General features: G+C 41.9%; 1 protein-coding gene across 2 annotated transcripts in view; it reads right to left on the reverse strand.

Moving 5' to 3' along the window:
- Positions 1 to 19,112, reverse strand: part of LOC149119996 (uncharacterized) — a 38,863-nt gene that overhangs the window by 4,567 nt on the left and 15,184 nt on the right. For both annotated transcript variants that reach the window (XM_089323204.1, XM_089323203.1), the window contains 2 exons: positions 3,463 to 3,589; positions 3,126 to 3,218 (listed from right to left, as the gene is read on the reverse strand). In XM_089323204.1, coding sequence (XP_089179330.1) covers positions 3,126 to 3,218; positions 3,463 to 3,586 — 217 coding nt within the window. In that variant the 5' untranslated portion in view covers positions 3,587 to 3,589. The remainder of the gene's footprint in view (positions 1 to 3,125; positions 3,219 to 3,462; positions 3,590 to 19,112) is intronic.

Genomic DNA, 19,112 nt, shown 5'->3' on the forward strand with positions numbered 1-19,112 from the left:
TGAGCCCTGGCTACTCTGCTTTCAGTACAGCTCTCTGCCTATGTAAACTGGAAGGAACCAGATAATGGTTCATGTGCCTGGGAACCTGTGAAAAACCAGGGAAGACTAGAGGGATTCTAGAGTTTTGGCTTCAGACTAGTTAGACCTAAGTGTTGCAGGCATCTGGGAAGTGAGCTAATAGAGGACCTCTTTCTCTCTCTCTCTTCTCTCACTATCACTCTGCCTTTCAAAAGATGAAATAACTATAAAATATTTTAAAGAATGGGCAAATATTTAATAAAAATATTCACCCACTACCTAGCAACCATTTTTTTCCCTGTCCTTTTTTCCCAGTTTATTTTTATAAAAATTGTGTGCTTTTTCCTTCTCTGATATCTCAACCATAAACATGAAAAAGTTTTAATGATCATTTACTTGCAGGTGGAGAAGAGTGAAATGTGCCTGTACTTTAAGCAGGACAACATTTAAGGAGTAGGATTTAAATCTATGAGTGTCTCATGCTCAGTCTTCCTAGGTAAACATCATTTGTGGGATTTTTCAAATGAAAAACTACTTTGTCTTTACTCTATGACAGCTTCCCCAAATTCCTAAGGACACCCAACACCTTCAGCTTCTCAGAAGTACAACAGGTACAGAAAATTCCCAAAATACCACTTTAGTTAAACACTCCCAATCAGTTTGAAGAATTTGTTTCTGCAAACCGGGAATTGCTCATCTTCTTTGAAAAGTGGTTTCTAACTCATTCTGAAATCATCAGTGCTGGTTACCTCCTCTAAATTCTTTCTAGAAACATTCCTGTGTGATAATTTGAATTTCTGGAGGCATTTGATCAGTTGCCTCCTATTTTCACTGAAAGCTTCCTTTCCTATGTTTTTCTTATCTTTTTATTTGCTTATTTTCAATGATACTGAAAATAAGAGAAAAATCATACTTCAAACTCCACCCTAAAAGAAATCTGAGCCACTCAACATAACCCCACGAGGCTACTTGACCTTGGGTCTCAAAATCTCATTACTTTCTTGGTGAGTCCAGGATCACTTATTTTCATGTTTTATGTAAGTTCATCCTTAGTGTAGGATTTCTTTTTTCAAACATTTACTTTATTTATTTGAAGGCTAGAATTATAGAGAGAGAGACAGAGAGAAGTCTTCCATCTGCTGGTTCACTCCCCATATGGGAACAACAACCAATGCTGGGCCAAAATGAAGTTAGGAGCCAGGAGTGTCTTTCTTGTCTCCCACATGGGTACAGGGGGCCAAGGATTTGGGCCAACCTCTGCTCTTTTCTCAGGTGCATTAGCAGAGAGCTGGATTAGAAGAGGACTAGCTGGGACTTGAACTGGCACCAATATGCAATGCTAGTGTTGCAGGCTGGAGCTTTAACACACTGCACCACAGTGTCATTCCTAGCTTCATAATTTCTGATGTCACAGCACAGAGGTTTACTCATGACCATCTTTTTTTTTTTTAAGATTTATTTATTTGAAAGTCAGAGTTACACAGAGAGAGGAGAGGCAAAGAGAGTAAGGTCTTCCAACCAATGGTTCACTCCCCAGTTGGCCACAATGGCCAGAACTGTGCTGATCTGAAGCCAGGAGCCAGGAGCTGCTTCTGGGTCTCCCTCAGGTGCAGGGGACCAAGGACTTGGACCATCCTCTACTGCTTTCCCAGGCCATAGCCAAGAGCTAGATCAGAAGTGGAGCAACTGGGTCTCAAACTGGTGCCCATATGGGATGCTGGTGCTTCAGGCTATGGTGTTAATTCACTGCGCCACAGCACCGGCCACATGACCATCTTATAGCATTTGCTTATTTACTTCCTTGAGAGTAAGAGAAACAGAATGAAAGATAAAGACAGACTGAAACAGAGGTTTGCCAACTATAGGCTCACTCCTCAAATGTCTCCAACAGACTATAATTTTCTTATTTATTTGAGAGGCACAGAGGAAAAGAAAAGAAAGAGACTAAGAAAGAGAGAGTTCACATTTATTGATTCAGTCCTGAGCAAGTTCTATGCCTGGGCAAAATCATGAGTGGGAACGCAATCTGAGCAATGAGTTAGAAATAAGTTTCTGGGGGCTGGCATTGTGGCATAGCAGGTAAAGCCACCACCTGCAGTGCCAACATCACTTATGGGCACCAGTTTAAGTCCTAGCTGCTCCACTTCTGATCCAGCATTCTGCTATGGCCTGGGAAAGCAGTAGAAGATGGCCCAAGTCCTTGGACCCCTGTACTCATATGGGAGACCTGGAAGAAGCTCCTGGCTCCTAGCTTCAGATCAGTACAGCTCCAGCCACGACAGCCAATTGGGAAGTGAACCAGTGGATGGAAGACCTCTCTTTCTCTCTCTGCTTCTCCTTCTTCTCTCTCTCTGACTTTCAAATAAATAAGTAAATCTTAAAAAAAAAAAAAAAAACAGAAACAGGCTGGCGTGGCAGCTCAATAGGCTAATCCTCCGCCTGCGGCACTGGCACACCAGGTTCTAGTCCTGGTCGGGGTGCTGGATTTTGTCCCAGTTGCCCCTCTTCCAGGCCAGATCTCTGCTGTGGCCCAGGAGTGCAGTGGAGGATGGCCCAGGTCCTTGGACCCTGCACCCACATGGGAGACCAGGAGAAGCACCTGGCTCCTGGCTTTGGATCAGCATGGTGTGCCAGCCACAGCACACTGGCCATGGTGGCCATTGGAGGGTGAACCAATGGCAAAAGGAAGACCTTTCTCTCTGTCTCTTTCTCTCACTGCCCACTCTGCCTGTCAAAAAAAAAAATTAATTTTAAAAAAATAAGTTTCTGTATGTTGCCTAATTAACAAGCACTGAAGGAACTAATATAATAAGTGCATGAAGGAAAAGGTATGAAAGTGTAGAGAAGGACAAGTTAGAATTGGAGGAATGTATCAAACCTAGATAAAAGCCTTAGTAACATCAGAAAATGACTGGATTTTTTTTTTAATCAAAGAACATCTTCACTAAGAACAAAAGTTAGAAAGATATTGGTATCTCTAAATGCCTGTGTCTGATGCACAAAAGCAGCTGTCATCAGGAGTAAGGCTTGAGAGAAATTCATGGAAAGAACACCAATCAACATCTGCACACTTTCTGCCTTGGCTTCCCTGTCATGTGCAGACTGACCTGAAAGGCTCAGATTCAAGCATTCATCCACCATCCATGGCTCTTCTCCTCGCTCCAACTTGAAGATCAAGTCAGGTTTGGTAATGCAGTGCCCTATTAATGGAAACAAAGTAAGACTTTGTAAAATTACTATCTTGGGTTATTTAAAGGACTACAACTTGGTTCAGGAGCTATGCAACAAATGTTCCAATTTGAATCTTTTGTTAGATGGTAGATATTCAGATTATTCATGGACTCAATTTCTAATCCTGCCCAATATTAAACATTATAAAGTGTTCCCTTATTTGTCAAATAGCAAGAAAATGTTATCACTGGGCATGTGATGGGTGTCACTCACCCAAGGAGAACAGGCTGCTGTAGGTCTCCAGCATCACATCTCTGTACAGGATTTTCTGAGCATTGTTCATTTTCTGCCATTCTTCCCATGTAAAGTACACAGCCAGGTCTTCAAATGCTGTCATCACCTATAATAATACACTTCCAGTCAACATGTTAATTCTGTCACAAAACAAACACTGACAGTTGTATATGGATATGAAGGAAAAAAGGAAGGATATGGTTTCACATTAGACTTGTGGAGTGTTTAGAAAGCCACACGGAGCATTCAACAGAGTCAAACCCATGATCTACAGGCTGTGAGACATGCCCAAGCTGGAGGGAAACAGGAGGTTCAAATCACAAAGGCCACATCTGTCAAGGGGAATTGCACAGCAGGCTAGAAGAGGGGCAATACTGACTCTTGACTGGGCAATGTTAAGGAGAAGTATGTAGAAGCATTGAGAAAAAAAGGCAAGAAACCATCAGTGAAACTACGATGGGAATGAACAGAAAACAATTTCCAGGAAAACACCATGCATATCATTTCCAATATGTCAGAGGAAAAATATATTAAAAGACAGGGCAGACATTTAGCTTAGTGTTGTTTATGATGCCACCTCAGAGTGTCTGTGATTTCCAATGCCAGCTCTAGTTTCTAGCTCCCAGATAATGCAAACCTGGGGAAGCAATGGTGATGTCACCAATGAAGGAGGCCTAGATTCCATTCCTCAATCCTGGCTTCAGTCCTGCCCCATCTGTTTGGTATGGTTATCTAGGAAGTGAATTAATGTGTCAAAGCTCTCTATCTCTCAGTCCATCAACTTTTTTCTCTATCAAGCTAATAAATATTTTTAAGTAAGAGAGGAAATACAGGTAAGACAAAGAATACAAATTAGCTTTTGCCCTTGTCTATGATTATTCTAGTGATAAACAATTGAAATAACATTATACCTAATTAAAGTGAAAGCAATGGAAATACTTGCCCAAAACATTCAAATGATAAACATTTGAAATGACATTATACATAATTAAATGAAAGCAATGGAATTATTTGCCCAAAAAGAGAACCTGGGAATGTCTGCAGTACAATCTGCATTTGTGACTCACTGAGAAAAATGCTTAGAGATTTGTTTCAGAACCTGCAATAGTCACCAGAATTGTGATCCAGCAGGCTAAGCCTCCACCATCAATGCTGGCATCCCATGTAAACAGAGGACTTGAGTCCTTGCTGCTCCACTTCCAATCTAGTTCCCTGCTAACCTGATTGAAAGAGCAGTGAAAATGGCCTGAGTATTCAATGTGGGAGACCCATGGAGTCCCAGGCTCCTGGCTTTGGCCTGGCCCAGTCCCAGCCATTGTGGGCATTTGGGGAATGAAACAGTAGATAGAATATATCACCTTTTGTCTCCCTGTCTCTCCCAATCTCTGCAAGTCCACCTTTCAAATAAATAATCTTAAAAAAATAAATGAGCCTCCAGTAGATTCTTTTCTCCACACATTCCTTATCCTATTCCAGAATCCAATTCAACTTCTCAAAGGTATTAAGAACTCCATTACTCTAACAATTTGAAAACAAACTTAACTGATTTGTGTTCCAGCACTAGGTAACTCTTCCTCTTGCAGAATGCTAAGTGTTTACTTCATAGGTAGCACTAAAACACTGTTCAGTACATCATCTATGTGTAGAATGTTTCAGACATGACCCCAAAAAGGTAGCATATTGTGCTTAGTTTCAACTCAATTCATGTAACAAATATATATTTTGCAATAGCAACAGAAAGACAAGAGACCAAACTGCATTATTATAGATGACAGTAATGTTTCATAATCATGCCAAATTCATAATTCATTTCTGTATATTCTGTGATAACAAATTTTATGTTTATTTTTCTATTTTAAAATTTTGTAAAGATTTATTTATTTATTTGAAAGTCAGAGATACACAGAGAGAGGAGAGGCAGAGAAAGAGAGAGAGGTCTTCCATCTGCTGGTTCAGTCCCCAGTTGGCTGCAATGGCTGGAACTGCACCAATCTGAAGCCAGGAACCAGGAGCTTCTTCTGGGTCTCCCACATGGGTGCAGGGGCGCAAGGACCTGGGCCATCTTCCACTGCTTTCCCAGGCCATAGTAGAGAGCTGGAGCAGAAGTGGAGCAGCCGGGTCTCAAACTGGTGCCTATATGGGAAGTCGATGCTTTAGACCAGGGCATTAACCCACTGAGCCACAGTGCCAGCCCCATATTTTCCATTTTAATTAACTAGTATACTGGGACTGGCACTGTGGCTAGCAGGTAAAGCTACTGCCTTCAGTGCTGGCATCCCATATTGGTGCCAGTTCAAGTCCCAGTGGCTTCACTTCCAATCCAGCTCTATGCTATGGCCTGGGGATTCAGTAGGAGATGGCCTAAGTCCTTGGGCCCCTGAACCTATGTGGGAGACCCAGAAGAAGCTCTTCACTTCTAGCTTTGGACCAGTGCAACTTCGGCCATTGTGGCAAACTGGGGAGTGCACCAGCAGATGCAAGACTCTCTCTCTCTCCCCCTCTGCCTCTCTGTAACTCTGACTTTCAAATAAATAAAAAAAATCTAAAAAAATAAATAAACTAGCATTAAACACCAAAAATGAGTACTGACAAGCTGGGGAATAATTAAAAACAAAAAAAACACTTACAGGTGATATATTAATTTTCTTTCCTCTTAGAAACATGTGGAGGACCCAGAATCATACCTGGGAGAGAGGTGAATGGCAGGAGTTCAAAGAAAACTCAGGAGGCCAACGCTGTGGCATAATGGGTAAAGCTGCTGCCTTCAGTGCCAGCATTCCATATGGGGTCTGGTTCAAGTCCTGCCTGCTCAACATACAATCTAGCTTTGTGCTATGTCTTGAGAAAGCAGTGGAACATGGTCCAAGTCCCTGGGCCACTGCACCTGCATGGGAGACCCAGAAGCTCTTGGGTCTTGGCTTTGGATCAGCTGAGCTCTGGCCTTTGCAGTAATTTGGAGGGTGAGCCAGCAGATAGAAGACTTTCTCTCTCTGCAACTCTTTCAATAAATAAATGAAATCTTAAAAAAAAACCCTCTGGTTTCCTTCTGCACTGAACAGTGGGGAAAAAAAGGATATAATAGAATGAGTAAAGAATAATAAATACATTAACCAAGAAAACATCAGCTTCACTGTGGAGGAATAAACCTCTAAAAATAGAAATACATAGGAAAATGCACCCACCTATATTAAGTGGCAGAGATTAAACAGAAGTTATCATTGGTTTAACGAAAGCATTATCTACAAATTTTGTAAAATAATAATGTAAAAGGAAAAAGAAAAGTTGAGTGTTCAAATGGATAAGGTTATCAGAGATAAACATTATGTTATTAAAGTTTATACTAAAGAAAGTTAACAAATACACATAATGTATATTTAATGCAGTGCACTTTACCAGTAATGATTCCAAGTAGCACCTTTCCCTGTATTCATCCCTTCACAAAACCCTGGATTGGGGCTGGCACTGTGGCCTAGCGGGTAAAACTGCCACCTGTAGACTGGCATCCCACATAGGCACTGGTTTGATTCCCAGCTGCCCCACTTCTGATCCAGCTTTCTGCTATGGCCTGGGAAAGCAGTAGAAGATGGCCCAAGTCCTTGGGCCCCTGTACCCATGTGGAAGACCCAGAAGAATCTCCTGGACCCTGGCTTTGGATTGGCACAACTCTGGCCATTGCAGCCAACTGGGGAGTGAACCAGCAGATGGAAGAGCTCTCTATCTCTCTCTGCCTCTCCCTCTCTCTGTGTGTAACTCTTTCAAATGAATAAATAAATCTTTTTGAAAAAGACCCTGAATTTCACCATTTCAATTGATTTACCCCATGAGATACCAGTAAATGTGATAGAAATAGACAATTTGTTAAAATATTTATTTATATGAAAGAGTTACACAAAGAGAGAAGGAGAGGCAGAGAAAAGAGAGAGAGAGAGAAGGAGGAATAAAGAGAGGTCTTCAAACTGCAGGTTCACTCCCCAGATGGCTGCAATGGCTGGAGCTGTGTAGATCCAAAGATATGAACCAGGAGCTTCTTTCAGGTCTCCCACAAGGGAGCAGAGGCCAAAGGACTTGGGCCATCTTCTACTGTTTTCCCAGGCTGTAGCAAAGAGCTGGATCAGAAGTGGAGCAGCCGAGTCATCAACTGACACCCATATGAGATGCTGGCACTGCAGGCAGTGTCTTTACTTGCTATGTCACAGAACCAGCCCCAGAAATAGACAATTTGTAAAGTATTTGCCTTCTCAGATTTTCTTGTTCTGACAGTTATCTTCTGAAAAACCCTGGGGCCTGCCTGTTGAAGAGATAGTATGTAGGCTGGCGCCGTGGCTCACTAGGTTAATCCTCTGCCCGTGGCACTGGTATTCCGGGTGACAGTCTCAGTTGGGGTGCTGGTTCTGACCCAGTTGCTCCTATTCCACTCCAGTTCTCGGCTGTGGCCTGGGAAGGCAGTGGAGGATGGCCCAAGTGCTTGGGCCCTGCACCCACATGGGAGACCAGGAGGAAGTGCCTGTCTCCTAGCTTTGGATCAGCATAGCATACTGGCCATAGCAGCCATTTGGGGGGGTGAACCAATGGAAGGAAGGCATTTCTCTCTGTCTCTCTCTCTCTCACTAACTCTGCCTGTCAAAAAAAGAAAAAAAGAGATAATATGTAGCCAAGATTCACCACAAACCCCAGACACTTAAGTGAAGCCTCAATCAGTTCCCCAGATGACTAAACTCTCATTTCTGCTCCTGGACTGATCATAGGAACTGCCCAGCTGAGTACAGCCCAAAACACAGAGTCAGAACTGCAAATCAAATGGCTATTTGTTAAGCCATTGTGTTTTCTGATTTGTCCTACATCAAATGCTGATATATATCAGTAAGTATGGCAGAAAGTTGAATTACATGCAAACTACAATGCATACAACTTCAAAATTTCATTTCGAAGTTCCCATAAAACAGGGCCAGCATTGTCACATAGCAAGTAAACCTGCCGTCTGCAATACAAGCACCCCATATGAGCACTGGTTCATGTTCTGGCTCTTCTGCTTTTGATCTAGCTTCCTGCTGATGGCCTGAGAAAAGCAATGGAAGATGATCCAAATACTTGGGCAAATGCTACCAATGTGGGAGATCCAGGTGAAGATCTTGGTTCCTGACCTCATTCTTTCCTGGCCCTGCTCAATGCAGCCATCTGTGATGTGAACAAGCAGAAGGGAGATCTCTCTGGGTCTCTCCTCTATATACAATACTTTCAAATAATTTTTTTTAAAAACTTAGAAAAAAAGCTCCTATAAACACAATCTTTGCCTATCAATTAGACCTTAGAGGTTTCACCTCACCCTGGTTAGAATGGCTCACATACAGAAATCTACCAACAACAGACGCTGGAGAGGATGTGGGGAAAAAGGGACACTAACCCACTGTTGGTGGGAATGCAAACTGGTCAATCCACTATGGAAGTCAGCCTGGAGATTCCTCAGAATCCTGAATATAACCCTACCATTCAACCCAGCCATCCCACTCCTTGGAATTTACTCAAAGGAAATTAAATTGGCAAATAATAAAGATGTCTGCACCATAATGTTTATTGCAGCTCAATTCACAATAGCTAAGACCTGGAATCAACCCAAATGTCCATCAACAGTAGACTGGATAAAGAAATTATGGGACATGTACTCTATAGAATACTACATAGCAGTCAAAAACAATGAAATCTGGTCATTTGCAACAAAATGGAGGAATCTGGAAAACATCATGCTGAGTGAATTAAGCAAGTCCCAAAGGGACAAATATCATATGTTCTCCCTGATCTGTGACAACTAACCAAGCACCTAAAAGGAAGCCTGTTGAAGTGAAACAGACACTTTGAGAAACAGTGACTTGATCACCCCTTTTCCTAACTATTGATGAACAACTTAATACTTTATCCCTTTTAGTACTTTTTTGTTCTACTTAATACTTTGGTTGAACTCTTTAATTAACACACAATTATTCTTGGGTGTTTAACTTTAACTGAAAAGTGGTCCTTGTTAAATATAAGAGTGCGAATAAGAGAGGGAGGAGATGTACAATCTGGGACATGCACAATCAGACTTGCCCCAAATGGTAGAGTTAAAAACGTGCCAGGGGATTCCAATTCAATCCCACCAAGGTGGCATGTAACAATGCCATGTCACTAGTCAAAGTGATCAATTTCAGTTCACAATTGATCATAATGATAGGATTAAGAGTCAAAGGGATCACATAAGCAAGACTAGTATCTGCTAATATTAACTGATAGAATTAAAAAGGAGAGAACTATCCAACATGGGAAGTGGGATACACAGCAGACTCATAAAATGGCAGATGTCCTAAACAGCACTCTAGCCTCAGAATCAGCCCTTAAGGCATTTGGATCTGGCTGAAGAGCCCATGAGAGTATTTTAGGCATGAAAAGCCAAGACACACTGGAAAAAAAATTAAAAAAAATAAAGAGGTGGAAGGGACGGTAGCCAACCCGGGAAGAACCAGCAGCAAACCCGGGGAGGGCCGAGCAGACAAAAGAACAGCACAGGGTCCTGTGTCGTTCCTCCATGAAGAGGGGGAGCGACATAATGGTGCCATGACTCAGATAGGAAACTTAGGAGGGAAGAAACGGGAAGAAGTGGAAAATACCGGAGAGAGAGACTAGCAAAGAGCCTAGGGAAAAGCCGGACAGAAAAGGTGCCAGAAGAAGCTATCGAAAGCCTAGGCTTAGACTCGGATATGGACTGTGGGAAAGAAGTTAGGATTTAAAGTGAAAGCAAGAAGAAACTTAGACTCAGATACGGACTGCAGGTTGAAAGTGAAAGTGAAACCTATAAGAAACTTAGACTTGGATACGGACTGTGGGGAGAGGCCAGGAGAAATGAGGTAGGAATATTGTTGGAAGAAAACTTAGGGAAACATACCGGGCAGAGAAAAATGTTAGGGTGGATGAAGCCACGAGTGCAGGCCGAGGCAGAGACGTAAGCCACCTTGGAATTCTTCAAGTCAGCCCGGGGAGCAAAAGGCGAAAATCTGGAACCAGAGGCAGAGACGTGGGCCACCAGGTTGGAATTTGCCAGGTTAGTCCGGGGAACTTGGACTGAATACCGGTGGTGGCGGAAACGTAAGCTACGCTGTGTGACTCGCGGAAGCCGCCGCGTGCAGAGAGAGCACGGGGCGTGAATAGATAGGGAACGTGGGACTGGCGCGGAGGCCGTGGTGCAGGCGCGAAGGGGGCGCGGAGACCGCGGAGCATGTGCACAGAGCCGGGAACCTGCCACAGGGCAGGCGCCGGGAAGCCGTGCAGATGAGAGAAGTGCGGGCTGAAGCGGCACAGAGCGGAGAAGCCGCCGTGGGGCGAGGTGCGGAGAAGCAGCCTCGGGGCGGGCGCCGGGATGCCACAGGGATAAGAGAAACAGAAGTTTAGAAGTAAAATGAGAGAAATAAGAATGCTGGTAGATAGAAGTAAAATAGGAGAAATAGGAATGCCTGGAGATAGAGAAACAGAAAAATAAGGCCTCCCCACAACATGGCAATGAGAGAGCTTGGATTCAGTCTGCCTGATTAGGGAGGTGGTGAGCACCTGCGGGCAGCTAGCAGCTTATGCGCTGCAGGTCACCGAAGACAGGCACGAATTAACATCAATAAGTCTCCCCACAATACCGCAATGAGAAGGCTTGGATTTGGTCTGCCTGATTAGTAAGGCGGTAAGCACCAGCAGGCGGCTCGACCAGAGTATGAGCTGCAGGTCACCGAAGATAGGCACGAACCAACACTAATAAGTCCTCCCACAAGACGGCAATGAGAAGGGCTTGGATTCGGTTTGCCTGATAGGGCTTGTAAGCACCTGCATGCAGTTCTAGCAGAGCAGAGCATGCGCTGCAGGGCACCAAACTCAGGCACGCATCAGCGCCTAAAAACCTCCTCACAACATGGCGAAGAGAGGACCCGGATTCGGTTTGCCTGATTGATAGGACTTGTAAGCACCTGTGGGCAACTCCAGCAAGCAGAGCAGAGTGTGTGCCGTGGGGCACCAAAGACAGGCGCGTATCAATGCCAAAAATAAAAAGAAAGGGGGATCTGTGGGGAGCAACTCGGACTAGACTAAGTTACTGGAATTAAGACTTATTCTATGCATCTGCTCTCCCACAATATGGCGCTGAGAAGGGAGAAACAGCTTCTACACAGCTGCCTCCAGTTCAACCAATAAACAGCAGGACCTGCTCCTGATTGGAGGAGAGAAGCGTACTCGGCGTGTGGGTAGCAGAGTTGGGATTGGTGGAAGAGAACTATAAAGGAGGAGAGAGACAACATGCACCAGGAACATCTAAGGGGAACATCTGAGGGAACATCTGTGCAGCCCCCGAGAGAGCTGGCCGGCGGTGTGCCACTCCCCCGCGGAAGTGGGGAAAAGTGGCAGGGGGAACCGCCCTTCCACGGAGGTGGAAGGGACAGTAGCCAACCCGGGAAGAACCAGCAGCAAACCCGGGGAGGGCCAAGCAGACAAAAGAACAGTGCAGGGTCCTGTGTCATTCCTCCATGAAGAGGGGGAGCGACAGATTTCTGTACTTAATATGTTGTTCAATGTGAATTAATGCTATAACTAGTACTCAAACAGTACTTTACACTTTGTGTTTCTGTGTGGGTGCAAACTGTTGAAATCTTTACTTAATATATGCTAAATTGATCTTCTGTATATAGAGATAATTGAAAATGAATCTTGATGTGAATGGAATGGGAGAAGGAGCCAGAGATGGGAGGGTTGCAGGTGGGAGGGAAGTTATGGGGGGGGGGAAGCCATTGTAATCCAAAAGCTGTACTTTGGAAATTTATATTTATTAAATAAAAGTTAAAGAGAAAAAGAATACAGTGGGCAGAAGCATAGCCCAGGTACCAAGTATATAACATACTAGATTTTAAAATGATGCTTGATCTTACCTATTAAAATAATTTGTGGACCATCAATGGATTATATTTTACAGTAAAATAGTAATAATTTGGTGCATTAATATGGCTGGAAAACAGGGTGAATGCCTTGTAAAGTCTTTGTGAATATTTAAAACTGCACTATCTAGAAATTCTTGACCCAAAACATCCTGAATTCATCTATCCATCACATCCAGTTATCTGTATATTTTTAACAAAGCTATATTTAAAAAAAACTGCACTTAAGTAGAGGTTTCTGACACAAATTAGGCAAGAGACAAATATTAGGGTATCATGGAGCTCCTGCTTTTACTCCTCTTCTAGTCTAAATGAGAATTGCCATGAAATTATAGACAAACTCTTGAGGATTTGAGTGATGGTCTCATGGGCCATTGACTGTTGGCCCACAGCTACTGGTCATTTTTTCTATGTATAGTGTATGAATTGTGCCATGCAAATGCCTATATCAGCACTTATCTGGTAATTGCCTTTCAGTGACTTCATTCTGCAAATTGAAGGACCTCAGTCTTGAACTTCAATCTTACATAACCTCACCTCAGACCCAGAATAAAATTATTACTTAGTTCCCAGCATCATACAATGTAAACAGAAAATGAAGTTGTAGGCATCAAACAAGAATAGTATCATGAAATAGTGAATTCCCTTGTCCTTTCTAAAAATTATTGCTCCCCACAGTGGTAGCCACACACTTCTGACAGCAGGAGTTGCTGATTTTAGAATTATGCTGGAAAATTCTGTGGGGATTCCTGAGAAGAAAGTGGGAAGGCAGCACGCAACACTCAATTGTTGTTGATTGATCTTTTACAATTCATTTTCTCTCACTGATTTTAAATATACCTTTGTTTTTATTTGACAGGTAGAGTTATAAACAGTAAAAGAGAGACAGAAAGGTCTTCCTTGTGCTGGTTCACTCCCCAAATGGCTGCTGTCACCAGCGCTGCATTGATCCAAAGCCAGGAGCCAGGTGCATCTTCCTGGTCTCTCATGGGGGTGCAGGGGCCCAAGCACTTGGGCCATCCTCCACTGCCTTCCCTGGCCACAGCACAGAGCTGGACTGGAAGAGGAGTAACCAGGACTAGAACCTGGTGCCCATATGGGATGCCAGTGCCACAGGTGGAGGATTAACCAAGTGAGCCATGGCACCAAACCTTAAATACACCTTCTGACCAGCATTTATAATTTCAAGCACTTAGAAATAGGAGCTCTAACACTTGATTTTACTGAATCAATAATGAAAAATATAGTCCCTAAGATATAAAGAGAGTGAGGATCACAGACTGAAACTAATTCAGGATCCTACAAGGACTAAATTTGAGGTCAAGCTTGAGCTACTTATCACTAATAGAAGCAACCAGTGTTATCTGATCAAGTTTTACTAGATGGGAATGATATCCCATATTTGTGCCAGTTTGTGTCCCAGTCTCTCCACCCCGATCCAGCTCCCTGCTATTGAACCTGGGAAAATAGCAGCAAAAGATGGCCCAAGTGTGTGGGCCTCTGCCCACACCACAGTGCCAGCCCTAATAAGTCTTAAAAACCTAAAGAAATAAAATGTATAATATATCAATTATAGTTGTATATAGGTATAAATTTCTGAAAAGTACATAATTTCATCCTTTTAGTCATCTAAAACTTATTTGTAAATTATATAATTAAAAAAAGATAAAAAGACATTGATTCTTATGTCTCTTCAGCATAAGACATCAACTTTTCCAGGTTCTAGATGCACTTATTCACAGAGTTTCATAGAAGAAATCAGTAATGTGGCTCAAATAACAGTCTTACCCAGGGAATCCCCCTAAATTTAAACAGGGTGCTCAATTTCATTTTAGAAAAGTTCCAAAATATGTATCAGAAGAAAAAAATTATTTATTTGGTACATCTCATTTTAACTATAGTATTACCTAAATTTCCAATAGTCAGATGTACTCAAAAATTCCCACAGGTGGGAGAGATGGCCTAACACAGCAAGTAATTATTAAAATACAAATGTTAAGCTACAACTTAACTAGGGAAAATAACACTCCACAGGTCCCAAACTAAAATAATTAAGATGACATAATAAAAGGAAACTCAATGTCTTCATGCATTAAAATGTATTACATTAAACTTAATAAACAAAAAGGTGATTATTCCAGCTGTTTCCCACTTGGCAGCCCAATTTTACCTGTTGAATCTGGAAAAAAGTAAATGGCATCTCATGGTAGATTACTAAAATCTTAATGCTATATGCCATCGATTATGTCCACCATACTTTATATCTAATATTAACATATCTCATGCCTCTTAGTAGATAAATGACCTGCCTTAACTATTACAAAAGTGGCAAATGTGTTTTTGCTCAAAGCTTTTCCAACAGCTCCTCAGTCTAGTTTGCCTTCATTTTGGAAAGACACTTTTTCTAGGGTATACATGAGCATTTCATTGACTTGGCCATCAAACATAATTTTTGCAAAGAATTTAACTGTACCCAGCTTTTATCAGGAGCACAAGAATATATCACATTGATGACTTCCTCCCTTCATGAGACTATTTGCCACACTTGTGAAGAACATACAATGCTAATACCTTTTAGTCCTTCCTGGGTTTTGGTGCAATGCATGCCTCATTTAAAAAATTAATTGTCATGGATGCTACAAATCAGTCCAGCTTATATGGTCCCCCTTCCAATGAAAAGTCAAATTGAATTCTGCAGGCACTATCCTTAGTGCTCTCAGTGACTTCTTCACTCGTGGAGATCATATGCCTTCTAAATCCTCTGGATCATTTGTGATATCCACTGCTTCTCAAGGGCTGTGATGCAAGGAATAACCTCTCTTGGAACCTTGCTATGTGCCAGTAAAATTAAATTAGATTTCTATTAATTGTGCTAGACTAGAAAAACAGTCACCTACACACCTTGAGCCTGTGATTCTCCAAACCTTGTTATCTAGTAGGACTTTGGCCATGGATATAGAACAGTAAAACATGAGAATGGCTACTAAGGCCTACTTAATAGATGATATACCCAAACTTGGCATACTCCATTTGGCAAAAGGGATGACTTCCAATGTCTGCTGTCTATGTCCAGATGCCAGGGTACAGCAGGAGGTCACTATTCTAACAATAATAAAGAAAAACCATTTAAGTTCAGCTGGACACCATTCTGCTGACTGTTGATTTCATTACTATTAATCTGGATGCCTTCACTGGTGACAATCCAGAGACCCAAAGTAGTCACAGCATTATCTGCTAACAAAAGCTTAAACCAAGAGTTATGGATTAATATCTGTTATAACACGATTCCTCAGAACCCATCTAGTCCAAACCTTGAGAGTTGGAAGCTGTTATACTTGGCCCACCCATATATATAGGACGTAAATTGTGCCAGATGGGCTCTATATCCTTGTACTGCAAGGAAGATGTCATAGATATTGATGCTCCAAACTTACCCAGCTCCCTGCTAATGTGTCTGGGAAAGCAGCAAAGGCTTGCCCAAATGCTTGGGCCCCTGAACCCATGTGATATCTGGAAAAAGCTCCTATCTTACAAGATCAGCCTGGTCTAGCCCCAGTCATTGCAGCCATTTTGGAGGAGAACAAACCAGAAGGAAGATCAGTCTCTCCCTTTCTCACTCTAACACTGCCTTTCAAATATATAAATAAATCTTTTAAAATGTAATCATTTCAATAGATTCCTCAGTGCTCAATCATGATGACTTTTACTATCTTAAGGACATTTTCATTTCTTTTTTAAAGATTTGTTTATTTGAAAGGCAGAGAGGAGGACGGTGTGCTGCAGTATGCAAAGCTGCCATCTGTTATACTGGCATCCTATATAGGCACCAGTTCAAGTCACACTTGTTCCACTTCTGATTTTGCTTCATGCTAATGGCCTGATAGAGTGGAAGATGGCCCAAGTACTTGGGCTCCTGCCACCCCCATGGGTGACTCAAAAGACGCTCCTGGTTTCAACCTGGCCCTTCACCGGCCATTGGAGAAACCAGGGATGTGAAACAGATGATGGAAGATCTCTCTATGTCTCTCTCTCTCTCTCTGTAACTGTGACTTTCAAATAAAGAAGTAAATAACTTTTAAAATGATTTTAGAAAGGGCAGAGAAACACACAGAAAGTGGGTGAAGAGAGAGAGGAAGAGAGGTCTTCCATATGTTGGTTCACTCTCTAAATGTCTGCAACAGCTATGGCTGGACCAGGCTCTCAGGTCCCCTAATAAGTAGTAGATCTTGCACTTAGGTGAAAGGAACTGAAGAATTTGACCCACTACCCCATGCTTCTCAGAGATATTAAGCAGGAAACTAGTTTGGAAGTGAAACACTGAAAACTTAGATTAGCACTGCAATATAGAATGTGGGCATCACATGCAATGACCAACAAATTAGAAAACCTGGAAGAAATCAAGACACATGCTAGGTAAAAAAATTGAGCCATGAAGACATATAGAAAACCTAAACAAACTAAAAACCAAAACAGATATTGAATCAGTAACAAAAACCCTCCAAAGAAAAGCCCAAGACCAGAAAGCTTCACTGCTAAATTCTACCAGACTTTTAAAAATAGAACTAATTGGCCAGTGCCGTGGCTCAATAGGCTAATCCTCCAGCTTGTGGCACTGGCACACCAGGTTCTAGTCCCAGTTGGGGCACCGGATTCTGTCCCCATTGCCCCTCTTCCAGGCCAGCTCTCTTCTATGGCCTGGGAGTGCAGTGGAGGATGGCCCATGTGCTTGGGCCCTGCACCCCATGGGAAACCAGAAGAGGCACCTGGCTCCCGGCTTTGGATCAGCATGATGCACCGGCTTCAGCATGCCGGCCACGGCGGCCATTGGAGGGTGAACCAATGGCAAAGGAAGACCTTTCTCTCTGTCTCTCTCTCACTGTCCATGCTAACTGTCAAAAAAAAAAAAAAAAAGACTAATTCCAATTCTCCTTTAGCTATTCAAAGCAATTGAAAGAGAAGAGTATTCCCAAACTCCTTCTGTTTGACCAGTGTCACCTTATTTTCTAAACCAGAAAATGATACAATAGAGAAAGAGAATTAAAGAACAATATCTCCGATACCCACAGATCCCAAAATTCTCAACAAAATACTAGCTAATAAAATCCAACAACAGATCATAAAGATAATTTACCTGGACCAAGTGGAATGTACCTGTGGTATGCAGGGATAGTTCAACATATGCAAATCAATAAATGTGATATGTGACACTGGCAAACTAAAGAATAAAAACCACATGATGATCAATAGATGAAGAGAAAGTATTTGATAAAAAACAGCCTTTCATTATAAAAACCTTAAGCAAGTTGGGAATAGAAGGAACATTCCTTATCACAATCAAGGCAATATATGACAAATCTTCAACCAACATCATATTGAATGGGAAATCGTGGAAGCATTTCCACTAAGATCTGAAACCAAAGTTGCTCTCCCTCACTACTGCTGTTCAATACACTACTGACAGTTTTAGCCATGGCAATAATGCAAGAAAAAGAAATCAAAGGAAAACAAATTAGAAAGGAGAAAGTCCAATAATTTGTTTGCAGATGACATGATCCTAAATATTGGGAAACCAAAAGACTCCACCAAGAGATTATTGAAACTCACAAGAAAGTTTGGCAAAGTTGTAAAATATGAAATCAACACACAAAAATCAATAACCATTATATACACAAAAATGCCATGGCTGAAAAATAACTTATCAGAACAGTGGCATTCTCGATAACCATAAAATTTTTTATTACCTTGGAATAAATTTAGTCAAGGGTGTGAAAGATCTCTATAAGAAAAATTACAAAACATTAAAGAAAAAAAGAAAACACAAAAAAAGGAAAAATCTTTTATGTTCATAAATTGGAAGAACAAATATCATCAAAATTCCCATTCTACCAATAGAAATTATTTTTAATTTTACTTTTACAATCATTTATTTATTTGAGAAGAAGTTATAGACAGAGAGACGGAGAGACAAAAAGCGATGCCTTCTAACTGTTGGTTAATTCTCCAAATAGCTGTAATGACTGGTGCTGGGCTGATCTGAACCCAGGAGCTAGGAGCTTCCTCCTCATCTCCTATGTGGATACAGGAGCCCAAGCACTTGGGCCATCTTCCACTGCCTTCCTAGGCCACGAGCAGAGAGCTGCATCATAGGACCAGCTGGGACCCAAACTGGCATGCATATGAGATGCCAATGCCACAGACAGAGGCTCAAACTACTATTCCACAGTGCCAGCCCCTCAAAAGCAATTTACAGATTCAACATGATCTCAATCAAAATACCAACAACATTCAGAAGGAAGACCTTTCTCTCTCTCTCTGTCTATAACTCTACCTGTCAAAATAAAAAAAAAATAGAATAATTTTAAAAATAAAAGAACATACAGCATCACCTGATGGTTCAGGAGCATGACAAGTAGGGCCCTGTGGTGGCTTATTACTGAATAGTTGCTCAAGTTGATCTGAGGTGTGTTTGTTGTCAGCCATTGTTTGATCATTATGTATTTCACCAAGGGGGTCATTTATATGCCATGCAAACTAGAATGAAGATTCATAATAAAACTCCTGAGTGTCATAAATTTTTATCAAAATTAACAGGTCAGTTAGGAGCTCTTAATAAATAGTTGGGGGCTGGCACTGTGGTGCAGCAGGTTAAAGCCCTGGCCTACAGTGCTGACACACCATATGTGCTCCAGTTCAAGT

Source organism: Oryctolagus cuniculus, chromosome 21, assembly GCF_051225735.1.
Source record: "Oryctolagus cuniculus isolate XC-2025 breed Fujian yellow rabbit chromosome 21, ASM5122573v1, whole genome shotgun sequence".
NCBI classification, from domain to species: Eukaryota; Metazoa; Chordata; class Mammalia; order Lagomorpha; family Leporidae; genus Oryctolagus; species Oryctolagus cuniculus.